This window comes from Engystomops pustulosus, chromosome 2 (genome assembly GCF_040894005.1).
Source record: "Engystomops pustulosus chromosome 2, aEngPut4.maternal, whole genome shotgun sequence".
Lineage (NCBI taxonomy): Eukaryota > Metazoa > Chordata > Amphibia > Anura > Leptodactylidae > Engystomops > Engystomops pustulosus.
Window position 1 is genome coordinate 13,327,390 of NC_092412.1, and position 27,303 is coordinate 13,354,692.

The 27,303-nt window shown below is 48.5% G+C and overlaps 3 protein-coding genes across 6 annotated transcripts in view; 1 reads left to right on the forward strand and 2 right to left on the reverse strand.

Moving 5' to 3' along the window:
* Window positions 1–27,303, forward strand: part of LOC140119790 (uncharacterized) — an 822,703-nt gene that overhangs the window by 580,306 nt on the left and 215,094 nt on the right. The window lies entirely within an intron of this gene.
* Window positions 1–27,303, reverse strand: part of LOC140119963 (uncharacterized) — a 1,020,783-nt gene that overhangs the window by 19,361 nt on the left and 974,119 nt on the right. Inside the window, exon 8 of the mRNA XM_072139399.1 lies at window positions 3,041–3,122. Coding sequence (XP_071995500.1) covers window positions 3,041–3,122 — 82 coding nt within the window. The remainder of the gene's footprint in view (window positions 1–3,040; window positions 3,123–27,303) is intronic.
* On the reverse strand, window positions 24,085–26,187 carry LOC140119763 (posterior protein-like). The gene is made up of 2 exons (XM_072139115.1): window positions 24,337–26,187; window positions 24,085–24,127 (listed from the first exon to the last, which is right to left on the reverse strand). The coding sequence occupies exons 1-2, from the start codon at window positions 25,917–25,919 to the stop codon at window positions 24,085–24,087; spliced, it is 1,626 nt and encodes a 541-aa protein (XP_071995216.1). The 5' UTR covers window positions 25,920–26,187.

Below are 27,303 nucleotides of genomic sequence, written 5' to 3' on the forward strand. Positions count from 1 at the left end.
GATGCGAGGGGTTAACCCCTCTCCTTCCCGTGTTGCTAGCTCCAGCTGCATAGCCTCACGCACCACAGCTAGTGATAGCTTTATTCACAGCCCCTCCGCCTGCTCACTCCTGTCCCTTGCTACCACGCCCAGGCGCTGGATGGCCTCCCGCTTGCGGTCTGGGAGGGACAAGCTACGTCAATCCCAGGATCAGCGGTCTTGATCCTGATCTATGTCTTCCCGCTTCTCATGTCACGCCTCTTCAGATTCGTCCAGGACTTCACCGAAGCGGCGACATGGCAGTAGCAGGTCTCGGCGGGGCTTGACCGGCTCCCACAGGGGATCGGTTCCTGCGACTCCATCGACAAAAGCACCTGAGACGACGACAGTAATTCCAAAGCCTTCACTGGCGGTTGGCGAGTCTGCCTGCTTGCAGGCTTGGGGTGGGTTGGGTTCAGATGCTGCCCTGTTAACATCCATTACATGGTTAAGATCCTTAGACTGGCTTCCTAAAGCTGCTCAAAGCAAGGTCAAGAGGGAAGTTGAGCTGGGGAGAATGGCTGGTCCTTATCCATTATTGCCCTTTCCTAATTTGCTGGTCTCTCCCCTTGGGGTGGTACCGAAAAAGGAGCCTGGAAAATTCATCATTTATCTCACTCGCAGGGGTCGCCAGTCAACGATGGCATTACTAAAGATCTGGTGTCTGTGTCTTATGTTTCATTTGACAAGACGATCACCCTGGTACACGCAGCTGGCCCGGGGGCCCTTATGGCCAAAGCGGATATAGAGTCTGCTTTCAGGCTCTGATTGTTTTCACTTATTGGGCAGCCAGCTGTACAGCGGGTTTTATTATGACATGTGCTTGCCAATGGGCTGCTCCGTTTCCTGTATATATTTTTAGGTGTTTAGCACCTTCTTGGAGTGGGTCCTCAAGCATGAAAAGTCCTCCACGCTGGTAATGCATTATTTGGATGACTTTCTTTTTGTGGGGCCTTGTGACTCGGGTCATTTTTCCTATTTGCTCGCTTCCTTTTGCTATCTGGCGCAGAGATTTGGAGTACCTTTGTCAGTTGAAAAAAAACTGAGGGCCAGTGTACCGTTTTGTCCTTTTTGGGAATATAGAGAGACTCTGTTGCGATGGAGTTCCAGCTCCCACTGGAAAAGCAGCTTGCCTGGTGGTTCAGAAAGCATCCCTACAGCAGACACAGTCCTTGTTGGGGTTGTTGGTCTTCGTATGCTGCATTATGCCCATGAGCGAAGTTTTTTCACACCGGCTCTCCTTGGCTACTGCCGGAGTCCGGGCTCCCCATCACCACATCCGTTTAACTAAAGGGTTCAAAGCAGATTTGCAGGAGTGGAACGTCTTTTTGTCTGACTATGATGGGCGTACCTGTTGGCGGGAGGCGGAAATCTCCAGCCCTGATTTACAGTTGTTCCCCGACGCCGCTGCTGGGGTAGGCTTTGTTGCTGGGCTCAGCAAGGTGCACGGAACGGTGGCCCCCATATTGGTAGGAGTGGGGTTGGTGTGGGAACTTGACTATGTTAGAGCTCTTTCCTATCGTGGCATACGTAGAGTTGTGGGGTGGTCAGATTGCGAATAAGTCGGTGGTTTTCTGGGGTGACAATATGAGTGTGGTGCAGGCGGTGAACAGCCTTTTGTCTTCTTCCCTCCCAGTGCTGTGTCTATTGTGTCGTTTTGTGTTGCGTTGTGTTCAGATTTATATTCCTTTCAGAGCAAGGCACGTGCCGGGGGTTGAGAACAGAGTCGTTGATGCCCTTTCCAGTTTTAAATGGCAGGTATTTTAGTCACTCTGCCCTTTGGCGTTCTAAGACAGACCTTTGGGCGGGGCTGCTGGGTGTCGTTGCATCCAGTAGGTGGGTTGGCGTGTCCGGTGGTGGCAGTGGAAAATTGTTTGGCAATAACAGTGGGTAGGGTTAAATTTCTGTCGCATGCTGATAGCTCCACTCTTACACGCTTCCAGTTTACAGTAGTTTTTAAGAACTCGCTGGCTGCTGCTGGCCTCCCTCCTGCCGAGTTTGGTACACATTCATTCCCGATAGGCGCGGCGAGCTGGGTCTTTCTGATGCTGAGGTGCAGAGAATAGGGCGATGGAGGTCTAAATGTTTTGCAGATTATATTTGTCCCGATTTGCTAATTAATTAATATTTTCCTTTTAAGATTCACGTCCAACGGTATAGATCCTAGGACATTGGTTCATCTACTGGGCCGTGCGAGGGCAATGGTGCGACCGTGTGGAAGATCGCTCGGCTTCTTCAATGCTGATGTCTGTTGACGAGGAATTAGGGGCCGACGTTGGCTGCAAGCTTTGCCGGAACTGGTTGACATCAGCAGCTACCCAGTCGCCCTCGATACTTGTTTTACATCTTGGAGGTAATGTTGGAGGAGGACAATTGAGGCCTTTTATTGACGTAATCCCATTAACGTAAATTAGGATTTGTTAGCTGTGTTTTTCATCAGCTAACAATTATAAATATATAGTATAGTATGCACCAATGCAGTCCTGTCATGCTTCTCGCCGATTGGCCTTGCCAGACCAACCTGTTAGCACTACTGTAACGAAACTTGTCTCCTTTTGATGCCTTGAATAAAAAATGTTGTAAATCCTAACCTTGCAGTACACTATACTATATATATATACCTGAGCTATCTGGTGCCTTACTTGGCTTTTACGATGCTGTTTGCTCACTAATGTTCTCCAAAAAAAAAAACCTTTTGTGGTCTTCACAAAACATCTGTTAGACTAAGACTTATAAAGGCAACAAATGGATTTTACAGGGCACAGAAAGACAACTACAAATTCACACCACCAGTCTTTTAATTTTCAAAAAGATTTGGAAAATCATAATTTTCTAAAAACTTACCATTGCTCTACTGTAAAAAAATAAAGAAAATACATTTAGGCCTATAAATGTTAAAAAATATGGAAAAGTGGTGTGAATACTTTACTACCAACCGTGTGTCATCTCCTCCCCTGGATGTGACCTCTCCCTGCAATGTATAAGGGAAGAATAACCCACAAGATACATGAAAGGCTCTTACCCTCCTCTGTCACTGATGAGGGGATTTCCTCTCTGCTCCTCCTTCCACCACAACTTTCCTGGAAAGATCCAACATGAAGGACCTGAGAAAACAAGGAGAGGTGTCCAGAGATTATCTTATATCCAAGTGATGGACCCCTCCGCTCTCCATAGCAATGTATTAGGTATGGTGCCGTAACACAGCGAAAGACAGTAAATGTCCTATCTTTTTCCCGTGTATATAGCGCTATGGTGCCGCACGTACATACGTTCCCCCATACGATAGTGTGAATGTGGCCCTACGGTTACATTACTGCATAATCCAATGTGATCAGACCCTGATGTGGAGACTGCGCTCACGGACACTAGGACTTAAATTATTCTATTTACTATAATCTTAAATAAAACTAGAAACTATTTGTATAGACCCTCCACCCACTGCTGCTGGAGAAGGTAAGTACATCCATCTATAGAGGAATTACAGGAATCTCAGCTCCATCTACCTGATGATCCAGTGGGACGTTCTCCTCTGGTTCCTCTTTAATATCCCGGGAATCTTCAGAACTGGGACATCTCTCTGGTGGATTTCTCTGACTGGATCCATCTATAGGAAATATACACAGTGACTGATACATTGTCTATATGTGATGATGAGATGATGGAGGAGGTGACCTCACACCTGCTCTGTCCTCTATAATCAGGAAGGTCTCCTCTTACCTGGTGATGTGAGGGGCTGGTGGTCCTCCATCATGATGTCCTTGTAATGGTCCTTGTGTCCTTCTATATACTCCCACTCCTCCATGGAGAAATAGACAGTGACGTCCTGACACCTTATAGGAACCTGACACCCACAATGGCACAGTCATCACCCAGACCCCTCCCTTGTGTTATTGTACAATGTCCCAGCATTCCCGGCAGCGCTCACCTCTCCGCTCAGCAGCTCAGTGATCCTGGAGGTAAGTTCTAGGATCTTCTGCTCATGTATCAGTGAATGAGGTGGAGGCTCGGTGATGGGGCTCTGGGTCCATCCTCCTGACACACGGGGGGTCACACACTCACCAGACGACTTCTTCACTACTGTGTAATCCTGTGTATGGGGAGACACTGATCACTACATAGATCCTAAGAATCCTTCACCTCTCCAGTCATTTCCCGCTGTTATTCCTAGAGATAAGAGCCGTGTCCTGGGAGACTCTCACCTCTCCGGTTATCAAGGAGATCATCTCCAGGGTGAGCTCCAGGATCCTGGCCGCCATCTGCTCTCTGTCCTTCTCCCGGATCCCTGGTGGATCATTGATGGAAAGGATCATCTTTAGGAGAAACCTCTGGGAGTCCTGTATCTATAGAACCTGAGGAAACATGAGAAGAACTAAGCGCAAACTCTTACCTAAATGAAGTTGCCCCCCCCCCACATTGTTAAAATCAAACAAAATTGGTGTCAAACGTTTGTGCAGCAAAAATTTTTGTTTGTGCCGCTATCGTTTTTAAGATATTAATGAAAGTTTCCAGAGGTCATCAGAGGTCAACCAGCCCCCCCCACATTGCCCAAATCAAACATTGCCGAACAATTCTGCTACGTTTGTGCTGCTCAAATTTTTGTTTGTGCTGCTTTTGTTTTGAATATATGAACAAAAAATTAAAGGTCAAAATTTCAACCAGCCCCACCCCCACATTAACCAAATCAAACAAAACTGGTGTCAAACGTTAGCTCTACGTTTGTTCTGGTTTGTGCAGCAAAAATTTTCGTTTGTGCCGCTATCATTATTAATATATATTTATACTTTTTTCCCCAGAGGTCACCGTAGTTCATTTCTCCCAAAGTACAATGTACTTACCCGGTCCTGTTGCGATCCCCGCTGTGCGATGTCCGGCGAGGATTCGGGTCTGCCGCGATTCACTAAGGTTGTGCGTCCAATTTCCTTCATGTGTTGCTTCCCCGCTGAGGTCCGCTAGAGTTCACCTTCTTATTTCTGGTGCATGTGAATGCTTGATCTTGCAACACAATTTTGTTTTTAAATCCCGCGGTTTCTCCGAATCAGTCGGGTTGTCCGAAGCCACACCCCCCGATTTGTAGCACCACAATCTGATCGCGTTTTACCAGTTCATCCTAAACACTTTAACCTATGTAAATACCTGAACATACCTTAAAAATGAAATCAGCACAAACGAAAATTTTTGCTGCACTAACCAGCACAAACGTAGCACTAACGTTTGTCACCAGTTTTGTTTGATTCGGTTAATGTGGGGGGGGGGGCTCGTTGAACTTTTGACCTTTAATTTTTTGTTCATATATTCAAAACAAAAGCAGCACAAACAAAAATTTGAAAAAGCACAAACGTAGCAGAATTGTTAGGCACCAGTTTTGTTTGATTTAGAGAATGTGGGGGACTGGTTGGGCTCTGATGACCTCTGGAAACTTTCATTAATATCTTAAAAACGATAGCGACACAAACGAAAATTTCTGCTGCACAAACCAGCACACACGTAGCACAAACGTTTGACACCAATTTTGTTTGATTTGAACAAGGTGGGGGGGGGGGGGCAACTTCACTCAGGTCAAACAGATGGGGATTCTCCAGGATGGCTCTGAACAGACAATGAAGGGGAGGCTGTGCTGGACTGTGCAACTCCTCACTAATAGCAGATATTGGATGGAACCTGGAGGTAGACTTTGTTGGCTCAGCTCTTACTCCGGGGGGGTTTGATTATTTGGCTACAATGATCTGACAGGTTTCTATAAAGGTCACATTGGCTTTTGATCTCTGGTTGTTGCTATAATCCAGGGCCCAGAATATCCAGAAGAAAATTCATAAATTTATTTTGGAGATTCTCCAGGTGTTTCCAGTTCTGGACATCCATCAATCCTCTCATTATACTGTCCCCTCCCCTCTTAGTGATGTAAACTGCAAGGTTTTTCACCATTTTACATCTTCACCAACCATACACCCACGTAGCACTTTATGCAGCAAGCAGTCACTTATAACACCTGTGATTGGTGACATTTTGGCTGGGATGGTCCCTCCCCATGAAAGCAGGAGCTGTCATTCAGCATGATCTGTAATAGTGCGCTGCTGTATAATCCCTGTATAATACATTACAGCTGTATTGCAGAATATGGTAGCAGCGATCAGACCCCATAGACCAGGGCTGTCAACCTCACTGTCCACGGAGCCACATCAGCCTTGTGGTTGCCTTAAAGGGGCAGAATGTTGTTTTATTACTGTATAAACGTATCTCCTCGAGCTGTTTAGTAGTTATATTTATACAGCATCACCATTACTATCAGCCATTTGAGAGCAACCACAAAAAGCTGAACACGTTGTTAAATAACTTGAGAAACCAACGTGGCAAGTATGTACCATTACAGTACAGCCACCACGCCCCACCCCAGCAGCCACCGTGCCTTCCTGATATATATATGTTTATGTCCTGGTGGAAAAAAACAAACCCTTATTTCCTTTCACCGCTCCCCGAAGCGTCTTCTTTGCTCCTATTTGCGGTGGCTGTATGTGCCGGTTCTAAGGTCAGTAACGTGATGATGTCATCACATCGGCGGCTTCAGGGCCGGCACACACGGGAGTAATGAAGACAACTGCTGCTTAGGGGGAGCGGGGGAAGGCGAGTATTGGAGGAACCCTGCCCCTATGATGCACGCCTGGAGCAGCACAAGGGCAGAGAGATGGGATGGAAAACACTAAGCGGCTGACCCCAGGGTTAAAGTACCACAGGGGTCTAAAAATGCAGTAAAAAAATGTAAAAAACAAATGTTTAAATGCCTCCACTTTCCCTAGATCAGGAAAAAAACCAAACCATACAGGCGCCCGGCCCACTGCCCCCCCAGTATACAGGCGCCCGGCCCACTGCCCCCCCAGTATACAGGCGCCCGGCCCACTGCCCCCCCAGTATACAGGCGCCCGGCCCACTGCCCCCCCAGTATACAGGCGCCCGGCCCACTGCCCCCCCAGTATACAGGCGCCCGGCCCACTGCCCCCCCAGTATACAGGCGCCCGGCCCACTGCCCCCCCAGTATACAGGCGTCCGGCCCACTGCCCCCCCAGTATACAGGCGTCCGGCCCACTGCCCCCCCAGTATACAGGCGTCCGGCCCACTGCCCCCCCAGTATACAGGCGTCCGGCCCACTGCCCCCCCAGTATACAGGCGTCCGGCCCACTGCCCCCCCAGTATACAGGCGTCCGGCCCACTGCCCCCCCAGTATACAGGCGTCCGGCCCACTGCCCCCCCAGTATACAGGCGTCCGGCCCACTGCCCCCCCAGTATACAGGCGTCCGGCCCACTGCCCCCCCAGTATACAGGCGTCCGGCCCACTGCCCCCCCAGTATACAGGCATCCGGCCCACTGCCCCCCCAGTATACAGGCATCCGGCCCACGGCCCCCCCAGTATACAGCCATCCAGCCTCTGCCCCCCCAGTATACAGGCATCCGGCCCACTGCCCCCCCAGTATACAGGCGTCCGGCCCACTGCCCCCCCAGTATACAGGCATCCGGCCCACTGCCCCCCCCAGTATACAGGCATCCGGCCCACTGCCCCCCCAGTATACAGGCATCCGGCCCACTGCCCCCCCAGTATACAGGCGTCCGGCCCCTGCCCCCCCAGTATACAGGCGTCCGGCCCCTGCCCCCCCAGTATACAGGCGTCCGGCCCCTGCCCCCCCAGTATACAGGCGTCCGGCCCACTGCCCCCCCAGTATACAGGCGTCCGGCCCGCTGCCCATGTAAATAGCCAGCCTCATTTTGCCCAATTCATAAAAAAAGATAAATTCAATACACACCTTTCTAACGCGCCCGCAGGTCTTCTCTCCTTCGGTCCAGCACCGGCAAGTCCCCTCATATTATGTGTGCCAGTCCAAGAATCGCCTGGATGTGCCACTGCTGGACCGAAGAAGAGTAGACCTGCGGGCGCGTTAGAAAGGTGTGCAGTGACTTTCTTATTTTATACTGGACTATGAGCAGAGTTTGGGTTTTTCAGCACAAAAAACTTGGCTTATACTCGAGCATATACAGTATTATGTATCCCCGTGTCCCAAAAGTTCCCCAACTATCAAAATATAAAAATGATTATTCCTATCCAAAAATGTTTGGGCTCCTTTATCTGGTAAGCGAACCATGCGATCTACCGGTGCTGTTCCATCTCCCACTTGCAACTGTCCCACCCATCCTAAAGAAGCCATCTCTGCACCCATCCACTCCGCTGATCTATTGCCCTATCTCACTACTTCCATTTGCCTCCAAACTCCTGGAACAACATGTCCATCTGTACCTATCCTCCTGCCCTTCCCCAAACTCCCTCTTACACAAACTACAATCTGGTTTCTGACCCAATAACTCCGATGTGACTGCCTTAACCAAAGTCTCTAGTCACCTACTGTCTGCCAAGGCAAAATATCCCTACCCTGCTCTCCTCCTTCTTGACCTATCCTCTGCCTTTGACACTGCAGACCATCCTCTCCTGCTGCAGACACTTTGTTCTCTTGATATCACAGACAGGGCCCTCTTCTGGATCTCCTCATACCTCTCACTCATCACTCTACACCACCTCTCCGTTGGTGTTCCTCAAGGTTCTGTCCTAGGATCCCTACTCCTCTTGCCTGGGACAGATCATGAAGTCCCAGCTCCCGGAATCACTCACAAGTACGACCCTGCCGCTGGAAAGTCTATGCGAGCCTCAGACTCCATTGAGGTGCAGAGCGCTCAGCCCCGCTGTGGGGGACCAAGGTGGGGTGTGGTGGGTCCCTGCACAGAGACGTAAGCTGGTAGAAGAGGGAAGACTCTTATTAATGGCCACATCCCATACATACATTTAGTAGAGGGACTGTGCAGAATTATGGGTAGGGCTGAGTATTATTCCACTATGTGAGGACTGCATATACAGCGTGGAGGGTATTGAGGTGGTGGGCTGTACAGTATACACACTATGGGGGCTGCATGTGTTTCTGTGTTTCCTCTCAGGCAGCAAATAGTGTAGAATCAGCCCTGGACACACAGATCACATCCAGTCCCTTACTACAAACTGCCAGCCCAATCTAAGGAACATGTCTCGCATCCGACCCTTTCTCAACCCGGAGTCTACAAAATTACTAGTCCACGTCCTCAACAACTCCCGTATGGACTGCTGCAACGTTTTTCTCTGTTGTCTCCCAGTTAACTCTCTAATGTCTAGTCCATTTTAATCTTAACACCTTAGGCCTATTTTAGCCTCTAGGACGCGGCCCCATTTTTCAAATCTGCCCTGTGTCACTATAAGTGGTTGTAGCTAACGTATATACTCGAGTATAAGCCGACACGAGTAAAAGCTGAAACCCCTAATTTTAACACAAAAAAATGGGAAAATCTATTGACTTGAGTATAAGCAGAGGGTGGGAAATGCATTGGTCCCAGCCCCCTGTAGTATACAGCCAGCCAGCAAGCCTCCTGGAGTATACAGCCAGCCAGCAAGCCTCCTGTAGTATACAGCCAGCCAGCAAGCCTCCTGTAGTATACAACCAGCCAGCAAGCCTCCTGTAGTATACAGCCAGCCAGCAAGCCTCCTGTAGTATACAGCTAGCCAGCAAGCCTCCTGTAGTATACAGCCAGCCAGCAAGCCTCCTGTAGTATACAGCCAGCCAGCAAGCCTCCTGTAGTATACAGCCTGCCAGCAAGCCTCCTGTAGTATACAGCCTGCCAGCAAGCCTCCTGTAGTATACAGCCTGCCAGCAAGCCTCCTGTAGTATACAGCCAGCCAGCAAGCCTCCTGTAGTATACAGCCAGCCAGCAAGCCTCCTGTAGTATACAGCCAGCCAGCAAGCCTCCTGTAGTATACAGCCAGCCAGCAAGCCTCCTGTAGTATACAGCCAGCCAGCAAGCCTCCTGTAGTATACAGCCAGCCAGCAAGCCTCCTGTAGTATACAGCCAGCCAGCAAGCCTCCTGTAGTATACAGCCAGCCAGCAAGCCTCCTGTAGTATACAGCCAGCCAGCAAGCCTCCTGTAGTATACAGCCAGCCAGCAAGCCTCCTGTAGTATACAGCCAGCCAGCAAGCCTCCTGTAGCATACTGCCAGCCAGCAAGCCTCCTGTAGCATACAGCCTGCCAGCAAGCCTCCTGTAGCATACAGCCTGCCAGCAAGCCTCCTGTAGTATACAGCCAGCCAGCAAGCCTCCTGTAGTATACAGCCAGCCAGCAAGCCTCCTGTAGTATACAGCCAGCCAGCAAGCCTCCTGTAGTATACAGCCAGCCAGCAAGCCTCCTGTAGTATACAGCCTGCCAGCAAGCCTCCTGTAGCATACAGCCTGCCAGCAAGCCTCCTGTAGTATACAGCCAGCCCCCTGTAGTATACAGCCTGTCAGCCAGCCCCCTGTAGTATACAGCCTGTCAGCCAGCCCCCTGTAGTATGCAGCCTGTCAGCCAGCCCCCTGTAGTATGCAGCCAGCTCCCTGTAGTATATAGCAAGCCTCCTGTAGTATACAGCCTGTCAGCCGGCCCCCTGTAGTATACAGCCAGCTCCCTGTAGTATATAGCCTGCCAGCCATCCCCCTGTAGTATATAGAAAGCCCCCTGTAGTATACAGCCAGCTCCCTGTAGTATATAGCCTGCCAGCCATCCCCCTGTAGTATATAGAAAGCCCCCTGTAGTATACAGCCAGCCCCCTGTAGTATATAGCAAGCCCCCTGTAGTATACAGCAAGCCAGCCCCCTGTAGTATATAGCCTGCCAGCCAGCCCCCTGTAGTATATAGCAAGCCCCCTGTAGTATACAGCCAGCCAGCCCACTGCAGTATATAGCTTGCACCGCCCCACACGTATTCTCCGCCCCTCCCAGGCCCTTCATCATCACTCTATTACCATCCGCTCTCCTCACAACCACATCCAGGACTTCTCCCATGCATCCCCTGTACTCTGGAGGTCTCTACCCAAATGTGTCAGACTGTGCCCCTCTTTCCAAACGTAACCTGACATCCCAGCTGTTCAGGATCTACAACACACGATGGGGCACATTTACTTACCCGGTCCCGCGGAGTTCATGAAGTGTCCGATCATGCACTGTGCCGCGATTCACTAAGATCCTGCATGTGTCGCTTCCCCCGGCCGGCCGCATCCCCCAGCGCATACAATGCTGAGAGATAGGGACAGATGGGAGGAGCCGGCCACATCGCGGACCGGAAGCTCTGTGTGTAAACAAACAGGGGCACGGATCAAACGGACCGTGGCGCCGGACATGTTTATTATTTTTAAATATCCCACCCAGCCTGGCCCTCAGTAATTTTTAACAGCCGGATAACCCCTTTAAATCCTGCGCTCAGTCAATCAATCGTATCGTTCCAATGGCCAGCCCCCCCCATTTCTGTCGCATGAAAGTAGCGCAGATGTGCCACAATCCGATCACATGCGGCCCAGCGCAGACACCTCTTAAATACCTGTCTTAGCTGTGCAAATGGCGAAAACCGTGAACAGTCCGAAGAAAGTGCAATCAGCCCCAATAACTGCTCCGCTCCCTCACCTCATGTCTCCATCAGCTTTGACTTAAATAAAGAAAAATCTGACTGGTTGTGGTCAGGGGAAGGGAAGAAGTAAAAGCTCCTCCTCCTCAGCTATTCCTGGCTCCTCCCCCTGATGTCTCCTCAGTAGTCCCTCCATGTGTGTGTGCCCCACGAGCATGCTGGGAGTTGTAGTCCCTCCATATAGTGTGTGTGCCCCACGAGCATGCTGGGAGTTGTAGTCCCTCCATATAGTGTGTGTGCCCCACGAGCATGCTGGGAGTTGTAGTCCCTCCATATAGTGTGTGTGCTCCTGGAGCATGCTGGGAGGTGTAGTCCCTCCATATAGTGTGTGTGCCCCACGAGCATGCTGGGAGTTGTAGTCCCTCCATATAGTGTGTGTGCTCCTGGAGCATGCTGGGAGGTGTAGTCCCTCCATATAGTGTGTATGCTCCTGGAGCATGCTGGGAGTTGTAGTCTCTCCATATAGTGTGTGTGCTCCTGGAGCATGCTGGGAGTTGTAGTCCCTCCATATAGTGTGTGTGCCCCAGGAGCATGCTGGGAGTTGTAGTCCCTCCATATAGTGTGTGTGCTCCTGGAGCATGCTGGAAGTTGTAGTCCCTCCATATAGTGCGTGTGCTCCTGGAGCATGCTGGGAGTTGTAGTCCCTCCATACAGTGTGTGTGCTCCTGGAGCATGCTGGGAGTTGTAGTCCCTCCTCTGGTCACTTACCTCTTCTCTCCTCAGTGCAGGACACTCTCTACCTCACACACGTCCTCCTGCTCACTGTCCACCAGTCATGTGACCCGGGAGTGTGATGACACTTAAGGGGCGGGGCCTCCAAGAGGACAGGAAGCAGCAAGAGTGTACAGGGGATAAAGGACCTGTGATGATGTCATAGATCATGTGATCAGTGTAGACGGGGCGCCGGTTATGAGGGGTCTGATCTGTAATGTTCATTGTCAGCAACAAACTTTTGAGACCTTTTACTGGGCAGTGTTTTGGCTGTGTTGTAGCTGTAGGTACAGCAGCTGGGGAACACTGTGTGAGTGGAGATGGAGGGGACTAAGGGGGAATTTATATGTTGTGGGGTTGGAAGGCAAAAAAAAAAAATTACACAACAAAAGTTGGGAGGTGGACGTGATACACTGTGGGGCGTCCCTGTGACTGCTGGCCTCTCCGTGGGGCGTCCCTGTGACTGCTGGCCTCTCCGTGGGGCGTCCCTGTGACTTCTGGCCTCTCCGTGGGGCGTCCCTGTGACTGCTGGCCTCTCCGTGGGGCGTCCCTGTGACTGCTGGCCTCTCCGTGGGGCGTCCCTGTGACTGCTGGCCTCTCCGTGGGGCGTCCCTGTGACTGCTGGCCTCTCCGTGGGGCGTCCCTGTGACTGCTGGCCTCTCCGTGGGGCGTCCCTGTGACTGCTGGCCTCTCCGTGGGGCGTCCCTGTGACTGCTGGCCTCTCCGGTCCAGTCATGATCCCGCGGCGCGTTGTCCGACGCTGATTCGGGTCTGCCGGGATTCACTAAGGTAGGTGAGCCCGATATCCAGCAGGTGTCGCTGCGGCGCCGAGGTCCGCTGGAGTTCACCTTCTTCGTCCCGTTGCATGTGAGTGCTGATATTGTCACACAAATTCTTTTTTAAATTCTGTGGTTTTTCTAAATCCGTCAGGTTGTCCGACGACCACGCCCCCCGATTTCTGTCTCGTGAAAGCCGGGGCCAATGCGCCACAATCCAATCGCGTGCGCCAAATTCACCCGGGAAATATTCGGGAAACCCAACGAAAGTGCGTCCGACGGACCCTTAGTAAATGAGCACCAATGTGTTGTTTTTTGTTTGTCCACCCGTCTCTTGATGATTGACCACTTGATTGATCACCATAAGTTCTCAATGGAATTAAGATCTGGGGAGTTTCCAGGCCATGGACCCAAAATCTCTATGTTTTGTTCCCTGAGCCATTTAGTTCTCCCCTTTGCTTTATGGCAAGGTGCTCCATCATGCTGGAGACGGCATTGCTCATCACCAAACTGCTCTTGGACGGTTGGGAGAAGTTGCTCTTGGAGGACATTCTGGTAAAATTCTTTATTCATGGATGTGTTTTTAGGCAAGACTGTGAGAGAGCCGATTCCCTTGGCTGAGAAGCCGCCCCACACATGAATGGCTGCAGGAGGCTTTACAGGTGACATGAGACAAGACTGGTGGGATCGCTCACCTTGTCTTCTCCCAACAAGCTGTTTTCCAGATATTTCAAACAATCGGAAACGGGATTCATCAGAGAAAATGACTTTACCCCAGTCCTCAGCAGTCCACTCCCTGTACCTTTTTCAGAATATCAGTCTGTCCCTGATGTTTTTTCTGAAGAGAAGTGGCTTCTTTTTTGCCCTCCTTGACACCAGGCCTTGCTCCAAAAGTCTCTGCCTCACAGTGCGTGCAGATGCACTCACGCCTGCCTGCTGCCATTCCTGACCAAGCTCTGCACTGCTGGGACCTCGCCATGGTCCTGCTGTCTAAACTGGCTAATCTTACCACTGTTGTGATCCAGCAGTCCCAGCAGATTCCCGTACAGGGAGACCAGCTTGGTCAAGTCACCTCCTGCATCTCCTCCTGCTACTCCGGTTAGCCTACCTGCCACAGAACCTCAGTTGAGACTCTACATGCCGTCAAAGTATGATGGAGATCCCAAGTTGTGCAGGGGCTTTATCACCCAGTGATCCCTGCACATTGAACTCGCATTCATCATCAGCCTCCTCTCCTGGAAGTCCCTGGCCTGGGCTACTCCTCTCTGGGACAGAGATGATCGGGTCACAGCTACCCTTACAGCATTCCTCACAGAATTCTGGTCCATTTTTGAGGAACCTGCAAGGGCATCTTTAGCTGAGACTGCACTGCTGAACCTGCATCAAGGGGACTTGTCCGTAGTTGACTATGCAGTTCAGTTCCGTACCCTGGTTTCTGAACGCACCTGGAATGATGCAGCTTTGCCTACAACCTTTAAAAAGGGACTTTCGGGATAAGTTAAAGACTCGCTGTCTGTATGAGACCTGCCTTCTACTCTGAGTGTTCTCATCACTGTGGCCACTAAGATTCATACTCGTTTTAGGAGCACACTGAAAAGCTACGTCTCGAGCAACTGGGAACCCGTGACCCGTGACGTTTGCCTCGCTTGGCACCTGCCTCCCAAAGGCCGCTTCAACCTCCTGCTGTGCCTGTTGCAGAGGGACCGTCTTTCTCCCCAGGAACTCTCCAGACGACATCAGGAGGATCTTTGCCTCTACTGTGCCAGCCCGAAACATTTTCTTCAGGCCTATCCACTATGTCCTCAGCATCCAGGAAATGCTCGCACCTAGGGTTTTTGGGAGAAGCATCCCTAGGTGTGAATAAAGCTTCTCCACGTCTGAACATTCTTATGCTCCTCACCATTGGCACAGGTAGCCAGTAGCCCCTGGTCATCTCCTTGGTCAGTGGCCAGATTATTTCCCGACCAGTCCGGTACTGCACACAGCACTTGTACCTGCAAGTTGGAGCCCTGCATAAAGAGAGACTGTCCTTCTATGTACTACCTCGCTCCACCTCACCCCTCCTGCTGGGTCTTCCGTGTTTGCAGCTCCTGTGCTCAATTGGAAGACGGGTAGATTCTTCATTGGGGGCCAGATTGCCAGTCCTGCTGCATGGTGGTTTTTCATCCATACCAATCATGATCTCTTCTGTGGTTCTCAAGCCTCTGGAGGATCTCCCAACTTGCTATCGGGACTTTGCTACATCTATCCTAATAAGCAAGGCACCTCAACGCCCTTATGACTGCCCTGTTCATCTCCTACCGAGTACGTCTCCTCCTCAGGGTCGGGTGTACCCTCTCTCTGTACCTGAAACCACTGCTACATTAAAGAAAACCTTCAGAGGGGGTTTATATGTAAATCCTCTTCCCCGTCTTCCCCAAACTGGACCTTCGTGGGGCCTACAACCTTATCCGCATTCGCTAGGGTGATGAGTGGAAGACCGCCTTTAACACTCTGGATGGACACTTCGAGTACTTGGTGATGCCATTCGGACGTCGATGCCTCCACAGTAGGTGCCGGATAGGTGCTCACGCAGAAGTGTCCCAAATGCCGAACCCTACGGCTTTTTCTCTAAGACTTCAGAGAGGAATTACTCCATAGGGGAGCGAGAACTGCTGGCGATTTAAACTTGCTTTAGAAAAGTGGTGTTATCTCCTGGAGGGAGCTCATTTTTTCGTCTGCATATACACTGACCACAAGAATCTCCTCTATCTCCAGACCGCTCAGCTACTCAACTCACATCAAGCTTGCTGGTCACTCTTCTCCCAATTCAATTTCCTCATTCACTTCTGTCCGACTGAGAAGAACATCAAGGTAGATGCCCTCTCTCCTTCCTCAGATGTCATTGGGGAGGAACACGCTCTTCGGCATGTCATCCCTCCTGAGTGACTGGTCTTGGCTGCTCCCGTGGACCTTCGACATCTGCCTCCTGGCAAACCTATGTCAGACCGGCTCTACGGAAGAAAATTCTGACTTGGGAATATTGCTCAGGTGTGGCTGCGAAGCCTGGGGTGCAGCGCTCTGTCCCCCTCCTGTCCTGATGCTACTGGTGGCCAGATCTGGGCAAGGATGTTCGGGACTTTGTGGCTTCCTGCGCTTCCTTCGCCCAGAATAAGCCGTCTCATCTCAAGCCTGCTGGTCTCTTTCTGCCGTTACCGATACCCAGCTGCCCGTGGTCTCACGTGGCTATGGACTTCATCATGGATCTTCCACCTTCCTCGGGCTATACCATCATCTGGGTGGTAACTGACCGTTGTTCCAAAATGTCCCATTGTGTCCCTCTTCCAGGTCTGCTGTCTGTTCCACATCTTGCCCTTCTTTCCTTCCATCACCTCTTCCAGTTCCATGGACTTCCCTTGTGTCAGGATCGCAGGTAGTGGATCCTCTGAAGCACCGCGAACAATGACGTAAGCTGACACCTGGGACCGGAATCTAACTGGTACCCGGTTTTCACCTGAGCCTGCCGCAAAGCGGGTTGGACTTGCAACGGCTTGGTACCACCAGTTCGTTTCACAGCACTACTTTGTCCGCGGTGGCAGCCAAGACTTAGTACAGATTTGTCAGGCAAACAGACAAGAGGTCAAGACAGGCAGCACAGGATCGGAAACGGGGACGTAGCAGAAGATCAGGACGGGCAGCACAGGAGCCAGGTCAGGAACGAAATCAAGATCACAACAGAAAATCAGGATAATTGCACAGGGCATCAGGAAAGCTTTCTCTAAGGCTATGAGGCACAAACATCCGGCAGGGAACACAGGGAGGGGCAGGAATTTATCATGGCAGGCAGCCAGCCAGCGGCAATTATCGTGCTGGCCCTTTAAATCTTAAAGCGCAGACGCGCAACCTAGGAGACGGTAGCGGAAACGCTGTACCGCTGCTGGAGCCAAGAGAGGTTTGTTAGCAGGCAGGCTCCGGGGCAGAGTAAGACACAAGAGTGCGTCTGTGACCCGGGATATGGGTCACAGGGGCACCCATGGCCGTGACAGAACCCCCCCCCCCTTCGGGGCTTCTACTCTTCTTGGACTGAAGGAACCTGTGTAGAAGAGCACGATCCAGGATGTTATCCTTAGGTTCCCAGGACCTTTCCTTCGGCCTGAACACCTTCCAGTCAACAAGAAAGAACCGCTTCCCTCTGACTGACTTCATACCCAGGACCTCTTTCACCTCATAGACATTGGTGGAATGCGCCACAGGTCCTGGAGGTGGTACTTGCTGAGAGAAGTGGTTCAGGATGACTAGCTTCAGATAGGAGTGCGTATGGAAGGAATTCAGGATGCGCATGGTGGGAGGAAGGTGGAGCTTATAGGCCGCGGGATTGATGCGCTTCAGCACCTCAAATGGACCCAGATAGTGAGGACCAAGGTTGTAGCTGGGAACCTTCTGCTGGACGTATCTAGAAGACAGCCACACCTTATCTCTGGAGAGAAGATTGGAGGAAGCCTGCGTCTCTTGTCTGCCTGGGTCTTGGTGTTGGCGGAGACCCGAAGTAATGACTGTCATGTTTGCTCCCAGATGGACTTGAGATCCTGAACCAAATCCTCCACAGCAGGAACATCAGAAGGCTCAGACAGAGGAAGAGGTGGGCGTGGGTGTCGCCCATAGACAACAATAAATGGAGTGGAGCCTACAGATTCCAGAGAGTTGTAAGAAAGAATTGTATGTTGGAAACAAAATGGCGAAGATAGCATCCCAGGGTCTGATTAAGCCTCTCAACTTGTCTATTGGACTATGGATGGTATGCAAATGAGAAGTCCAGATTAACCTGCAGTTGACCACACAGAGACTGCCAGAAACGGGAAACAAACTGGACCCCACAGTCCGAGACAATGTGCAGGGGAAGTCCATGTAGCCGGAAGGTGTGCAGGAAGAACAGGCTTGCATGGCATGGACAAAATGAGACATCTTTGAGAACCGGTCGGTTACCACCCAGATGACGGTATTCCCAGAGGAAGATGGAAGGTCTGTGACAAAGTACATGGCCACGTGAGTCCACGGGCAGCTGGGTATTGGCAACGGCATCAGGAGACCAGCGGGTTTGAGGCGTGATGGCTTATTATGAGCATAGGAGGTGCAGGAACCCAAAAAATCCTGTACGTCTTGGACCAGATCTGGCCACCAATAGAAACGGGAAATAAAGGCTACAGAGCGCTGCACCACAGGGTGCCCAGTCACTCGAGAGCAACGTCCCCAAGTCAGAATCTTCTTCTGAATGGCAGGTCGGACATAAGTTTTGCTCGGTGGGAGCTACCAGAGGTCCACTGGTATGGCCACAACCAGCCGTTCAGGAGGGATGATATGCTGAGAAGATGGTTCTTCCCCAATGACATCCAAGGCACGGGAGAGGAGCAAGCCTTGATATTCTGCTCAGTCGGATGGAAATGATTTAGGAGAAGAAGAGTGACCAGCAAGCTGGATGTGGATTGAGTTGCTGAGTGGTCTGGAGATAGAGGAGATTCTTGTGGTCCGTGTAAATGCAGACTGGAAAACGAGCTCCCTCCTGGAGGTAATGCCATTCTTCTAAGACCAGCTTAATTGCCAGCAGTTCTCGATCTCTTCTGCAGAGGGGAAAGTCTTAGAGAAAAATCCGCAGGTGAGGGTTCGGCCTTTCGGACCCTTCTCCGTCAGCACCACATTGAGGAGGCATCCACTTCCAGATGGAAAGTCTTCTGTGTGTCGGGACGTACAAAAACTGGAGCTGAAGCAAACGCAGACTTTAAGTTTGTGAAGGCATCCGAAGCTGCCGAAGGCCACAAGCGCCACAATAGGAGACACCAAAGAGGAGAAGTGTGGAATGAACTGCCGGTAGAATTTGCAAAGCCCAGAATCCGCTGTATAGCACGTAGTCCTACAGGTCGAGGCCACTGAAGTACCGCAGACAGCTTGGCAGGATCCATCAGGAGACCTCTGTCGCGGATAAAATAGCCGAGGAAAGGAAGACTCCACTGGTGAAACTGACACTTTTCAAGTTTGGCATAAAGGTGATTAGTCCTTAGTCGACTTGCCGTACGTGAGACTGGTGGGACTCGAGAAACGGAGAAAACACCAGAATGTCGTCAAGATCGACCACTACACAAGTATATAGTAGGTCCCTGAAGATGTCGTTGAGGAATTCCTGGAAAACAGCATTTCAAAGTCCGAACGGCATCACCAAATACTCAAAGTGTCCATCGCGAGTATTAAAGGCGGTCTTCCACTCCTCACCCTTGCGAATGCGAATAAGGTTGTAGGCCCCACGAGGGTCCAGTTTGGCTCCACGCAGGCGGTCAAACAGCTCCTTGTTCAAAGGTAGCGGATAGCGATTTTTACCGGTGACTTTGTTAAGACCGCTGTAGTCAATGCACGGACGGAGTGACCCATCCTTTTTGGTAACAAAGAAGAAGCCTGCACTAGCTGGGGGAGAGTATTTACGAATGAACCCCCTTTGCAGATTTTCCTTAATGTAGTCCGACATATCAGTGGTTTCAGGTACAGGGAGGGTACAACTGGCCCCGTGGATGAGATGCACCCAGTGGAAGATCAACAGGGCAGTCAAAGGTGCAGTGAGGCGGCAAAGTCTCGGCTTACTTCTTAGAAAAACCAGGGGCTTCTCTAGTGATGGACCACTGGGATGTGATGCTGAGAGACCAGGGCAGCATCCACAAAGTTTCCTGCAGACCCGGAGTCCAAGAAGGCGCACACTTGAAACTGGCTACCTGTGCCAACACTGAGGAGCATGGGAATGACGAGACGTGGAGAAGCTTTGCACACACCTAGGGACGCTTCTCCCAAGAACCCTAGATGTTGCCATTTCCCCAACGTTGGGGACGGATAGGACACGACCCAATGAAGTGCTCCGGACTGGCGCAATACAGGCAGAGGTTCCCCTGACGTCTTCTGGAACGCTCCTGGGAGGAGAGTCTGGCTCTGTCCGCCTACACAGGCTCCTCTGCAGAATGTACGGCCGGAGCAGCCTTTGGAAAGCAGGAGCCAGGCGAGGTAGACGTCGTGGACGGACTTGGGGTTGCTCGTGACGTAACTCTTCAGTACGCTCCATAAACTGCACGTCAATCCGAGTGGCTAAGGTGATGAGACCTCTCAGGGTAGACGGCAGGTGACGAGCGGCCAATGCGTCCTTAACTTGATAAGAGAGACCTTTTCAGAAGGTTGTGGACAGGGCTGCATCGTTCCAGGAGAAGAGTTCTGAAACCAGGGTACAGAACTGGACAGCATATTCTACCACAGAGGAGTTCCCCTGGCGCAGATTCAGCAGCACAGGAGGCCCATGCAGGTTCTTCGAACACGGAACGGAATTCCACCAGCCGTGACCGGATTGCCTCTGTCCCAAAGAGGGGTAGCCCAGGCCAGTGCCTTCCCGGAGAGGAGACTGATGATAAATGGCACCTTGATAAATGCTCTGACAAATTGAGACAACATGAGTTCAATGTGCAGGGAGCACTGGGTAATAAAGCCCCTGCACAGCTTGGGGTCCCCATCTTACTTATCGGGCATAGAGAATCGTAGCCTAGGTTCAGAAGCAGGCAGGCTAACCGGAGGAGCCGCAAGAGCTTGACGCTGTGGCTGGGTTGCCATCAATTGCTGCAACATGGAGGCTCACCTTGCGCGGCAATCTGCCAGGACTGCTGAGCCACAATGGTTGTAAAATTGGACTGAATAGGTAGAGGAACCTCAGCGGGATCCATGGCCGGATCTTACTGTCAGGATCGGAGGTAGTGGAACCACCGCGGACGATGACCCAAGCCAACACTTGGGACCGGGGTCTAAGTGCCACCCTGTCTTCATCAGAGCCCGCCGCAAAGCAGGATGGTCTTGCTGCGACGTGGTACCTCCAGGTCGTTCCACAGGCGTGACTTGTCCATGGTGGCAGCCAAGGTCAAGGTACAGGAATGGTAGGCAATATCGTAGTCGGGGACAGGCAGGAGGTAAGGCAGGCAGCACTGGATCAGAGTCAGGGACGTAGCGATAGGCCAAGGCAGGCAGCGAAGGAGCATAGTCAGGAACGGAAGCGCATCAGACAAAGCCTAGTCGCACCGGTGGAACGACTTGGTGGCAACATTTACAGCAAGAACCATTCATATAGTTATATAAATTAATCATGTCCCCTCGTTGTTATCTCTATTCCAGACTAAATAAATCTAGTTGTTTTAATCTTACCTCATAACTGAGACCCTCCATACCCCTTATCATTTTTGTGTCTCTTCGTTAAACCCTCTCCAGCTCCAGGGACTAATTTTTATGGACTGGAGCCCAGAACTGGACGGCATATTCCAGTTGAGGCTGAACCAATGCTTTGTACAGTGGTAATATTACATCCCTATCCCCAGAGTCCAGACCACTTTTAATACATGACAAATTAAATAGCAGCAGATAATGTCAACCGGCTGCCTCTAAAGCCAGTAAGATCTTATGATCTACTAGTTCCCCAGGTCCTTCTCCACAAGGGACTCTCCCAGATTTACTCCCTCTCCGTGACCATAGAGATTAATGGAGCAGAACAGTAATGCGCGGCCGTCTGCTCCACTAGTCTGACGGTGCAACAAGAGGTCCGACAGAGGTACTTGGGACCCCATTGGACTGCTTGTTTTCATGCACTGATCAGCACAGGATAGGGTCCAACTTTTGTTCATGGGAAAACCACTTTAGTTATATTTTTATTTTTTTACAATAAACTGAGTTCTGTTACCAAAACTATACTGTAAGCTTGATTTTGTTATAGCTATACTAGTTGTAAAATCTGCTTGGTTTTGGGGTGCCAGTTAATATTAAATTAACAACAATATTCAATGGATCTTTATAGGGGATTTATTAAGGGTACAATACAGGGGAATACACATAGAGGGTAAACTAACTAAGGGACAGAGAGATGGTGGGGAGGAAGTGCCCTCACTAAAGATCTATATACCATCTTATATACACACACACATAGCTCACACACATTGCCCATCATCCCACCTCCACCACTGTCTTGGCCAATCCAATGATGAGGTAGAGTCAATACATTCTTATCATACAACCTTGCAGGACAAGTAACTTGAGTCTTTGTTTCCCACAGGATCTGATAGAATCTCCAGGGGGCAATGACAAGCAGCTGTCCTCAGTGTGGTCAGGATATCCCCAGCCTCCAGGTGTAATAGCACAGTCCATTGTTATCACATGCAGCTGTCTCTGCAATCTTTATTAGGGGCAATGTAGGCATTTATGGCTTAGTTCTTCCTCTGTCCACAAAGACCCTTAAACTGTCTCAAGCCACAACATGTCATATTTCCAACATTATGCCCCTTTGGGCCTGAAAGGCCCACACACCATTAGATCATGTTTAGAACAGAAATAAAATCCATTTCTCCTCCATTATCTTCTTTGGTTGTGGAAATGATCTTTCTTCTTCTGGCTTTTCCTCAAGGCAAAGTAGTTGAAGGTTGTATGGGTAAGGGATAGGGCACCAATGTTCATCACACCATTCACTCACATTCATTCTCATATCCATTTCTTGAATGACATTTTTCATCTATACCATTTATCCAACAAATATAGATCTCCATGTATGCTAGTAACTGTCATATTTACAATATGCAAATATAAATCCCACGTCATACAGAATGCAAGCTGGCAATAACATCTTAGATATCAACATAAGCTATAGATATGAAATTACATAAAAGGAAACCCAAACAGAACTATAAAACATTACCAATAGTAAATCAAAAGATTGATTTCAAGTAGAAGTTTGCAGGGTGGTTTATCTAAGGGTTTCCAGATTTACTTGACTTCAAATATATTTAGTTTAAACATAAACTTTCATTTAGCTTTTTCCCATTACCAAATCTAATTCTGTAAGTTTACCAGGTTTTATATTTACACTCCACAGAAATGTTCACATCACACCTTATATATGTCTCCCATTGTCCTGACTTATAAATTAACCAAAAGTATATCAAGTGCATAAAACACATAGCAAAAAAAAAAAAAATTATAAGTCATTCCACTAATCAACCTTTAGAGTAGGTGTCCATCTAACCTCTTATATTGGTAATCTTACTTGTGCATTATACAATATACTATATAGTAACCGTATACTGAGCCATTAATTACTATATGTTTTACGCAACCTTGAAGACACACACATAGATTAAGAACATTAAAATTAAAAAAAATTCAAACTGAATGCTGCTTTTAATACCCTATGTTCTTCATTTAGATGCTTTACTGGTATAAAGGAGCGTGCAGTTTGTTTGAGAAACTTAAAATTAAGTTGCCAGTGAGACAAATGTATCAGAGAAAAAAACCTTAAATAAAAAAAAATTAAATATTTATGTGAATTCACTATAGTCTGCCCCTTTGGTACTGCATTACTCTCTAAAACCATGCCCCTTTGGTACTGTATTATTTTCCTCTACAAACCATGCCCCTTTGGTACCACAAAATGGTACCAAACACCATAAAAAAAAATAATACTTGAATTATGAGAAAAAAAAAAAAACGGCTTCATTAAAAAAAAAATGGGGAAAAAAAAAATCCAACAAATCCAACATTCCTGAGCATCAGGAACAAAAACAAAAAATGTGTATTGACATAGTTTACATACTACATTTAACAGAACACAAAACAGACAACATAAAACAATGAGAGCTAATTCAGCTTCTACACATCTTAGGGTGGGACAACAGGCAGTTTCCAATCCTTCTTCTGTCAATGATTACGTAAGGTCATCTATGGGACAAGATAAGGAACAGACATAGCACAAAAAAAAAAACAATTATATTACACACAGGACCTACACATCACAATGGGATGTTACTTCATTTTTTTAATTGTTTGCAAACAATTAACCCTCATAAATTTTGAGCTCATTACACCACATGGTTTTATTTGTATACATACTACCTTTTTTATGACCTGTAAACAAAAATGTCAATATTAATAACTTGTTTCTTCAGCCAACCACCTTGTTGCCTAAAACAAAAACACAATGACAGTTATCACACAAACAATACTTAAAACAGATATGTAAAACACGAGATCAAAGAATGGAGCCTGTAGAAACAAAACAAAGTGTTAGTTTCTTTGTCCTGGAGTCATAAGACACAAGACATCCAGCCTACAAAAGAAAGACAAAAATAGTTAGAAACCAAGAAATTCATACCATTAACACAATTCCAAATCCATTTATTCACAATGTATGTTGATATAGCCACACATTAATAAGCCATGCTGCTGCTGTACTGTGCACTGTTTATTAGCAGAGGGAGGGCGATCTGTGACCAGCTCCAGAACAGCCAGAATGGCAGCCCTGCCCATGGATTGTACCCTGGGACATTAGCACCCTCCTTGTGCTGTCTGCGGTGAGGGGGAGGCTGTTCTTTCTTATCCCTGTGTGTATTGGGGATTTTATTTGCATGTGATGTATTATCTTCACATATCTCTATATGGCTAGTCCCAGGAGGTGCCATGGACTCCTGATATGTCTCTGTGTGGCTACTTCCAGGAGGTGTCATGGCCTCCTCACATGTCTCTGTGTGGCTACTTCCAAAAGATGTCATGGCCTCCACAATGGTCTCAGGCTCAATGGCATCAATTTCTGCATGCAATGAATTATAATGTGTCTCATGGTTTTCATTATTTACATGACAGAAACGTTTAATATGTCCAGGCCTCCCACATCCATAGCAATGCCTGACATGTCTCGTCCTCCTAGCTCTGTACTCTGTAGACAGATTTCCTGATGGTTCATCCCTATAGTTAGACTCCTCACACCAGTCCCTGAGTATATTAATAAAGTTCTCTAGGGATGTGGCATTCCTCAGGCCAATTTTTGTGGTGTAATCCACATTACACTGATTTGCCATTGAATAGAGGAAATCAGAGTCATCCTGAGACATATCGGGGCAGTTGTAAACACTCCTAAATAAGGTCAGGTACTTGTTACAGAAGATAAGGGGGTCATCACCTGTCCTGAACCTATATCTTCTCAGGGTATTCTCACCCCTTACATCTCTCCCTCCCATGATACGCTGCAATTCCTTCCTTCTTATGTCTGCACCACTATCATCATCTCCCATGTGTGCAGACGACAATTGTGTGGCCAGAGGCCCAGGAAGCCATGCTTGGAGCAGAGACCAGGCATCCGCATTACACAAGTTGTATTGCTTCACCACAGCTTCAAATTTATTGGATACAATTATTGGTGATTCATTTGTATCCCATTCTCCAATAACCTGACACAGATGTAGTCTATCCTGGATGGTGAGTGTTGGAGACTTATCTGCAGGTATTAGATTGTGTTCATCACTCCAACCCCCGGGTGTGACAATGCAGACATCTGCTGCTTTATGGCACGTCTGGTTCTGTACTTGGAGGGACCGGATCTGTTCTCCTTGTTTACACAGTTGGGCCATTGCTTCAGACAACTGACTCTTTAGTGAGGTAATTATCATGTCCCTCTGATGTATCTCCCTTTCTAAGGAATGTATATGAGTTTCAGTAGATACAGAACTCAATCTACACTCATGTAGCTGCTTATCCAACTCATGATTTCTTAAAGTCAGCTCATCCACCTTTGCTTGTAGATTATCCATCTCACTAGTTGTTTTAGCAGAAATTTCAATCACAGAGTCACTGATTCTGTCTATACTTTCCTTACATTGGAGCCTTTGTATGTACCAATTTACTTCCTTTACCTCAGCCAATTCTTTCATCTTGATTAACATCATAATTTCATTGCCCAACCTTTCTTTCTTCCCTCTCTTACTGAGCACTTTCCTATCTAACTTCTCATTATGGGACTTGCATTGCATCATCAGCTCGTTATATTGCTCCTCCAGTGAACCATCTGCACATGACTGGTATCTAGCAGAGGAATATTTTTTCACAAACTTTTGAACTAGTTCCATCTCTGTTACCACAATACACTGACAAACACACAAATGACAAACTAAACAAACACAGTTTACCTACTATACTAACTTTCCTAAAGGCTACTTTACACACTGTTTAAGCCTTTATACTCATTCACTCTAGGAAAATGTACAGCTATACCCAGGAACAAACTTTTTCCTACAACTTTACCTCTGTACACTAAAACACAATTGCTCACACTAAACGTTAACCTACAATCTCAACAAGCGACTTCCTATACATTCACATAAACCAACCTGGCTTATCAAAGATAGTAATGTAATATGAAAACTTGTTACTTACCAGGATTTCCTCTGTACCAAAGATCCAAATTCCGTTTATAGATTGAAATAGCGCAGATATGTTGACGTGGATTCTCTGTAGAATTTAAATTACAGGTCCAGACTGGGGTGCCAAATGTAAAATCTGCTTGGTTTTGGGGTGCCAGTTAATATTAAATTAACAACAATATTCAATGGATCTTTATAGGGGATTTATTAAGGGTACAATACAGGGGAATACACATAGAGGGTAAACTAACTAAGGGACAGAGAGATGGTGGGGAGGAAGTGCCCTCACTAAAGATCTATATACCATCTTATATACACACACACATAGCTCACACACATTGCCCATCATCCCACCTCCACCACTGTCTTGGCCAATCCAATGATGAGGTAGAGTCAATACATTCTTATCATACAACCTTGCAGGACAAGTAACTTGAGTCTTTGTTTCCCACAGGATCTGATAGAATCTCCAGGGGGCAATGACAAGCAGCTGTCCTCAGTGTGGTCAGGATATCCCCAGCCTCCAGGTGTAATAGCACAGTCCATTGTTATCACATGCAGCTGTCTCTACAATCTTTATTAGGGGCAATGTAGGCATTTATGGCTTAGTTCTTCCTCTGTCCACAAAGACCCTTAAACTGTCTCAAGCCACAACATGTCATATTTCCAACACTAGTGTTTTGGTTCTTCTATATCTATGCAGTTAGCTTGGTTCTATCATGTCTGTACAGTAAGCTTGAATTTGTTATCATAATTGTAAAGTAAGCTTTGTTCCATTTTTTATCGAATACAGTAGGTTTAGAAAGTTTATATTAACCCCTTTACTGACGTGTGATGTATTAGTTGGCTGCGGGTGTATGGAGAGGACTCAAGAGTTGATTCCTCTCAATACAAGCAAACACCCACTGGTAGAACCCGGGGGAAGCAAAAAGCCCTATTGGCTTAAATTGTCACCCATATGACATCAAACTAGCCCCTCCCACATCTCTCCTCCCTCCACAGGATTTCAGCAGGGACCAAGGTGAGATAAACTAAAAGATTGTAAAGAAGTAAAATGACTTAAAAACTAACTAAAACCTGTTTATATTGA

Coding starts and splice junctions, on each gene's coding strand:
- LOC140119763 (XM_072139115.1), bottom strand. CDS start 25,919: ATGGAACTAGTTCAAAAGTTTGTGAAAAAATATTCCTCTGCTAGATAC. Junction 24,128..24,336: donor GAGGGTGCTAATGTCCCAGG/GTACAATCCATG, acceptor TTTCTTTTGTAG/GCTGGATGTCTTGTGTCTTA.